Raw genomic sequence first — 7,806 nt, forward strand, 5'->3', positions numbered from 1 at the left:
TTAAGGTTTTTTTTTCTTAAAAGAAAAGAAAAAGGAAAAGACGCATTATTTTTCGACGACATATATATTAAAATACGAGATTTGTTCTAAGGATCATACGTTTTATTCTGTTAAATTCTTAAGTAGTTATATCACATATCATCTTATAAAATTTAATTCGTAGTTTAACGCTCTAAAAAAAAGATTCTAAGTCTCTAACGCATATCTATTGTGCTTGCACTATCTTCCTAACTTTTCTAGTCTAAACTATAACTATATCCATTATGGCCAGTGTTTTTTTAATTATAGATACGTATAAAGACTTCATGTGTTTAAGAAGTACGATATATCACACTTTTTATCCGCTGAGAATATATTACACTTATATATCGTTGGCTCGAATGGACTAGTATCATGTATAAAATAAAAATTACAGAACCTTATGGTCTATTTACGACAGTGTACGGACTAGTATTCGATCAACGTCGACGGTCGATCCGGAGAGGGTCTCTCCAGGCTATGACTGATACCATATGGCCTCAAATGATAAATCAGATACTCCAGAACATACATCATGTTCGGTAATACGTAATGGAACGAAACAGCGCTGTCTGAACAGCAATTCAATCCATCCTTGGTATCGTAATAGATATACTTCCAATACCAGAAATTTTTATCTACATGATTTGGTATCAAGTGATGTTCCGGCACAAATGGAAAGAATCTACCGCGCCCGTGAGGATCTCTGGTATCCATCGCGCGTACGCCAACTTTTTCGAGACATTTTCCCATCTCCACGTCTTCAGCGCCGCCGTTATCCGGCCGGCACTTGGTTTTATCGGGTAACCCTTCTTCCACGAACTTGCGTAAGCCTTCCTTACTAAGTACATATCCCGCGCCACCGCTCATGTAACCTTGCTTTACAAAAGGTTTAAATCTGCATCCAAAGTACAATGATGAATTTGGATTGTATGACGACAGCATATATCGTAAATTTTCTACCACCACATATCTGAAAACGCATAAATTATTTTTCCAATTATGTATGTATCTGTACAACGTATTTAGTAGCAACTCTCTTTTGATATTATTATTTGATATTATTTGATAATATTATTCATTTAAATTTATATAAAATAATAAAACTATCAATTTTTATTTAATTTTTCTATTTCTTCCTAATTTATTCAATATTAAATATGTACTTATATTTTTTTGATACTTTAATAATATGAAAAAATATCAATAGCAATTTGTGTTATTTGTTTATATATTGTTTATATTGTATCCTGCAACCAACAGTCTCGCGTAAAGGAATACAATAGTGTCGCTGCGCTTGCTTAGCACCGAGACACTGCTGTGTCTTCTGATATGCCATAAAGATAAAATCGTGAAAAGACTGTACATGCATATCGTGACCATGTTGTAAAGATAACTTATCACAAATATAGAATACACTTACGTATCGTCGTCAGCTTTCATGAACCAATCTACTTTATCTTTGTACTTCTCGTAAGCGTATTTAAACGCTTCTTTGGTTTTAGCCCATAGATTATCTCTACCCTCCTTTACTGGTAACACTACAGTGGGTAAGCTGGCATCTAAAAATGAATAGTACGAATGCATTATACAGAAATCTTACCTGCGTATCACAACCTTTATCTGAAGTTTAAAATACCTTCCGCAGAACTCATAAAAAGAAGTACATTGCAGCGTTTTCCCCATGTCGCTTTCACATGACGAGCTTTGCTCTGATGGTTTTTTGGACCTGTCATAATCCAGCAAAGAACACGTACTTTTCTCGCCATATCCTGAGCTATTCTATCTTCTCCTTTGTGGAAATCTTCATCATCACCATGAAATTTCACTTCTGTTTCGGGCCCAATCTAGAAAATTTAGTGACGAGATTTAAAAATTATTTTAGTCACACCTATACAAAGTGAAATTCACAAATCAAATACCATAGCAAAAAAGTTTTCGAAAAATTAAGTTATTTGTAAAATTGTTTAAGTATTTGAGATAATAAGAATTTACATATGACCAATTACAAGTTATTTAGACAGCCATTAATATTCACAAGTCACTTAAACATCGTCTACAGTTAGTAACGTTAAAACTATTATCTTAAAAAGTATCTACTATTTAAAATAAAAACGCATACTCCTCCTTTTTGTGCCAACCTTCGGTTGGCAGCAGTCGATCGTAAAAATTTATTAAACATATTAAATTTATTAAATTAATAATTAAAATACAACTAACTTCTTTATTTAATTTGTCGAAAACTTTTATTATGAAGAAATTTTGATTCATGAATTTCAGAGCATCCTGTACAGTATTTATATAAACATTTTTTTGCACATATTTAATCAAAAAGAGAATTTTTCATTTTCCTCACAGGTATACATAGAAGTAAAATTATAATATGCGTTTATGTCGACTTTTTAAGTATTGTATCGAATATGTTGGATCGTACGGGAAAGATCATTCCACGTATTATTTCATAATAAATTTATTCTGAATCGAGATAATCCGTGAGAGGACTCGATCTAGATAATTATTACTACGGTTCGCCGGACGATTCAGATCTGAGCAAGACTGCTTCGAGGAAACTCTTTATAATCAATATTAGACAATATATTAGAGATAATATAAACAAATGATCGATGAGACCTGACCAATCGCGTCATTATTAGTATCACGTGGATAGGTCATTCGATTTTTACGGCGCGAGACAAAAGGCGCCGGTCCGTCATTAAACGGCTTTGTTCGACAAAGCTATATGTATATGTGCACACATAGTGGATCCGCTTGTGGTATATATACGCACCATACGTAACATGACATACGGTACCATGGATGGTAGATCCCCAGCATGGGATGAATGGCATAAATGTATTGAAACTATTAAAAGTATTGTAATTTGGAATACAAAAGAAATATGTGTACCTCTGAGTCCATTTCTGAATAATGATGAGGATCTCTAGAAAGATCAGAACCACCTGGTACCCAACTGAACATATGTGGTACATCTCTTGTGGATGCAATGAGCAAACATGCTGATAAAAAACCGAAAACCGTTCCAGCAACGAGTGTCAATATAAATCGCCGTCCACTTCGACCACCTGTGTAAAAAACTAATTACTGTATTTTTTAATTATTATAATTTCACATTTACAAATGACAGATTAATATAAATTAGAACCAAACATAAATTTATTTATACAGAATTAAATGCACGCTTACCATCGAAACTAGGTAGTCGCTGCTGCACCATGATATATAATATAAATTATGACTCAACTCAATAACACTATAAATGCATAAATATAGATTGCAGTCTCCTTCGCATTCATTTTTGCTTGTATAAATGCATGATATGACTTTTATTACTGCCTTCTAAAATATAAAAATATATATTACAATTTTATGATTAATTTAATAAGAAAAGATAGAGTATCGTGTTAGGCCAGTCATGCACTTCTAGTGTACATATATATAGTTATAACTGTGCAATTTTTTACCACACGTAGTGTGTTTATTAACACTTTACATTACAAGTAGCTTATATAAATATACTTGACAAGTTTACTTGAACTAGCTTTAAATAAGAATTGCACTAAATGAACAGCTTTTGCTGCAATATTTACATTAGGTATTAATAAACTTTTAAAGTTTGTTGATAATCTACTCTAAAAATTTATTGATACCTTATCAATATTGGATGGATTATAATTATCACTTACAGGAATAAACAGATAAAAAAATTCTCTTATATTAAATAGTTTTATATTAATTATATTTTTATTTTAGCTCTTCTTTATGTCGCAGATTATTTCACAATATTAAAATTAATATCAATTCCAACATTATGTAATATTTATATTAAAAACATTGATTTAGTATTCAATAACTTCATATACATACCTGATCAACAGGATCTTTCGATAATATGATAAACTCTTCAAGGCCATTTCTAAGCTCATATATTGAACTCGTCACTTATACGATAATGTAGATAATCTTTGCCAAGCACATCTTTTCATGCTTCTTCTTCTATTTTTAGTCAACTAAGATTGAGTGCTAATGAGTTGTATACACAAGCATATTTATAATACAATATCCTCGATTGAGAGGACAGGATCTGAAATAAAAACACAACTTTGAAGACAGCAGCCAGAAACAAGTCTATTTGATAAGTCAAGAGACAAGACTACTTAAAGACAATGCTATATTCACAATACACTTTTTGAGTTATATATGCACTTATGTTTCTGAATGCGTAAATAGTTCATCGGAAGTGTTATTTGATGACGAAATAATGGTTGTCGTGATGCTACATATAATAGCTATTTTACTGATAATGTTAGCAGTGTATATTATGAAATAGATGTTATCTTTAAACAAGCAAAGCAATTTTCTACAAATGCATTGGAGCACAGGTGCGAATATAGAAAATAATTAATAAATATCTGTGATAATGCTATTATTATGCAGGCCGCAATTACGGACACACATACAAATGCGTGCGAAAAGTAGCAGAGCACAGCACGTTCGAAACGTTCGATCGTGGACCAAAAGTGACGCATATTGCATTCTCTTAAAACTAAACTGTCGGCGAAAAAAAGACGGAAAATAAATTGTGCAACGCGCAATAATACAAGGTCGGAACGCGGTATTTTTCATGATAGTCATCGGTTTTCGTTTAACCGTCCATTTTATTCAGCAAAATTACCGAAGCACTCGTTCGTTAGCCCGCGTTTACTAAATTTATTCGCACAGCTGCGCAAATGTTCGCACGATCGTGACAAATATTTACGGCCCGAGGATCACCTGTGCACCTCGCGCGCGTAACGACGAGTTTTCATTCACAAACCGGAGTGCGGATTGTAACGCTCACTGCCCAGCCGCCGATGGTGTGTCGCCGAGGAATGTTTGTCGCGCCTCGTCGCCGTGCGAGTCGCGCGATTCATCGAGGAAAAAAGGTGTTCGGCTCGTCAGCACGTCTCACGGACACTCGTGGATCTAACATGATCTAACATGCGGATCCGATTCCGGACCCTCCTCCTGGAGCTTCCGAGAAGCGCGCGTTATCGCGAAAACGTGTTTACACAGCCACGGGGAACGCCGTCGGTTCCGTGTGCGATCAATTATACGCGATTAAAAGAACCGACATGTCCGCGACTTACATTCCTCTTTCCCCCCGGGATCTACAGGCGACGTGTTCGAGCGACGGTGTCATCCCCCGCGAGCGTTATCGCGAGCGGCGCGTTAACGGACACAAAGGAATCCACCGCAAGTATTCGGCGATAACAATCGGCGATGCGCGCGTCTCGCCCTCCCCCTCGCACGAGTGCGGAGCAGTGCGGAGTGTATGCGTGCGCGCGCGCGCACGTTACGTGCGAATATATACATTACTACGTACGCCCTGATTGGAAGATGCTCGTGCATGGCGTGCACAGAGCCCGTCTCCGTACTCTCCGTCGTCCGCCGTCGTGACGTGACGACCCAGCGACAACCGACGACGCACGGCCATCACGCCGCCGATATTCCCGTATCGCGAGGAATTCTCGGGAGCGCGGGGGAAACAAACCACCACGCGAGCGCGATACAACTTGATTTGATACGACTCAACTTCGCCATCCGGTACACACGTGTGCGGTTGAGAACTCGCGTGTATGCGTGTATAATGGCGTAGGCTGTCGTATCGCGCGGCGTGCCGCGTTTATCTCTTTATATTTATCAGCACATTATCCCGAAATTACTATCAGCATATTTTTCCACGAGCGCGCGTGGAAGGCGGAGTTATTATTTGTCGATTCTCGCATAATTATCGGCGTATCTCGTAATCTATTATTTTCAGGTTGCGGTTAGCAATTACGTTTGATGATTGCCGTTCACGTACGTGTACAGAACCCGCCAAAATTAGATACGCGAAGACACGAAAGATAGCTATCGTGTGATTTCTATCATTAATAAAAGCGCGAATAACAGTTCTTAAAAATCGACGTTATAAAGTTTGATAGAGATCGAACAGCGTAACTGAAATTGGGATAAATTGGAATAATATTAAATAAGGTGTTCCATGTACAAATAAATGCGATCGTGTGTATTTCTGTATGTAAGAATAAGAAAATGACAATAAAAATTGTTTAATAACGATTCATGTAAAAAAAACAATTCTTAACAATTCCACAGAGTTGTACCATTACAACATTATATATATTAGAATATTTAATTATGTTATTATAATATTTAAATTTGAATCTACACAAAAATCTTTTTCTTACGTACAATACACAAATGCAATGTAAACTATTATAATTTAATTGGATAATACAAACTAGAGTAGAAATAAGATTTTAGGACCATATTAATATAGTTGATTTTAATATTGACAAATAAAAATATATATAAGCAAAATAGAAATTTATACATACTTTGTGCAGTCTAGTGCAACAATAAAATTAAAACGGGCTTCTATTATGGTACTTATAGGTATACATAGATTCTTTACATGTCATCGTAGATGTATAATAAATTAAATTATATCCAAGAGAAATGATAAATGCCTTATCGAGTCAGAACATTCTGGTTGATCGTGTGAGTTAAAATGATGCTTTATTGTATCTTGATAATAACAACGTTTCGATCCTAATTCGGATCCTTTTCAAGTCTCGAAGTTCATATAATAATTAAACATTGTTAACATCGTGCTCCCTAGAACACTGTACATTAAGAATAAATTAAAATAATTTTAAAACATTAATACATTACATATATCTTGAATTACTTACATGTAACAAACATAGAAAATAGAATACAAGTTGTTATATCAAGAGTAAAACTACTTCTAATTACAAAATTATACATATAAGTTGACATTGTCATATACGAAAACAAGGCAAAGGATTATTGCAGAGAGAGAAAAAGATATTATTTAGTAAATATAAGCATTTGTATGCTTTTTATTTAACAATTCTATATCCGTTTGTAAATTTAAACTATTATTGTTTTGTTTGTGTATGTAAATCATTTCAGGCATGAGTCTTTTGTTTAAAATCATTTCCTCATCAATAAATATTTTAATATTATCCCGATAAGGCATTTATCATTTCTCTTGGATTTATTCAATCGAGTCAATTTTATTAAGTTATATTTTTTTTAAATTAAATTATATTTTGCGAGTAAATATATAAATAAAATATATGACAACTCTTGCGGTAGTCGATTATACATATGTATGTATGTCTTGAAACGAGGTAAAAATTACAAAAGTATATATATATATATATAATCGAAAATATTTATAATTTTATTGGTCAACGTGTAATAAATTTGCTAATTTTTATCATTTTTGTTTTAAATTTTAAGATACGTATTTGACTACTGGTTAAAACATCTGCCTTACCGACTAAGTAAAAAAATGTATATCATTGGTACTAATCAAGCAAGGATAAAATAGTTTTCTGCAACTAATCGATAATTTAAAAAATTACGTTCTTTATTTAAAATGTTTCAAATCAAAATTCGATTAATATATTCGATATTTCGCTTGATCTTTTTTTACAAAAAAAGTTTATATGTATACAAATTATCCTTGAAAGCAAATCAAAAGCTGCAAAATGATTTCAGTACGCAATTTCTAATTTTTGAAAAACTCAATCTTATATTTAATTTTTAAAAAGTTTTGTTTCGAATTTTTCTTGTTTGTCAACTTTTTTAATCTACCGTAATTGCTTGAAGTATTTGTCGAATCGCGGCGTTTTGAATTTGAACCTAAAATTGATATGGCCGCACTGTGTATGGAAGATTGACAGTGACGAATGA

The 7,806-nt window shown here is 33.9% G+C and overlaps 1 protein-coding gene across 2 annotated transcripts; it reads right to left on the minus strand.

Moving 5' to 3' along the window:
- Positions 1 to 92: 92 nt before the first annotated feature.
- C1GalTA (Glycoprotein-N-acetylgalactosamine 3-beta-galactosyltransferase 1) lies at positions 93 to 5,154 on the minus strand. 2 transcript variants are annotated; one of them, XM_018542725.1, is made up of 7 exons: positions 4,853 to 5,154; positions 3,904 to 4,120; positions 3,223 to 3,375; positions 2,926 to 3,101; positions 1,658 to 1,865; positions 1,442 to 1,580; positions 93 to 991 (listed from the first exon to the last, which is right to left on the minus strand). In XM_018542725.1, the coding sequence occupies exons 3-7, from the start codon at positions 3,251 to 3,253 to the stop codon at positions 448 to 450; spliced, it is 1,098 nt and encodes a 365-aa protein (XP_018398227.1). In that variant the 5' UTR covers positions 3,254 to 3,375; positions 3,904 to 4,120; positions 4,853 to 5,154; the 3' UTR covers positions 93 to 447. The 2 variants fall into 2 exon arrangements, with proteins under 2 accessions (XP_018398227.1, XP_018398226.1); XM_018542724.1 differs by having other exon boundaries at positions 2,926 to 3,113.
- Positions 5,155 to 7,806: the final 2,652 nt, after the last annotated feature.

This window comes from Cyphomyrmex costatus, unplaced genomic scaffold (assembly GCF_001594065.2).
Source record: "Cyphomyrmex costatus isolate MS0001 unplaced genomic scaffold, Ccosl1.0 scaffold344, whole genome shotgun sequence".
NCBI lineage: Eukaryota > Metazoa > Arthropoda > Insecta > Hymenoptera > Formicidae > Cyphomyrmex > Cyphomyrmex costatus.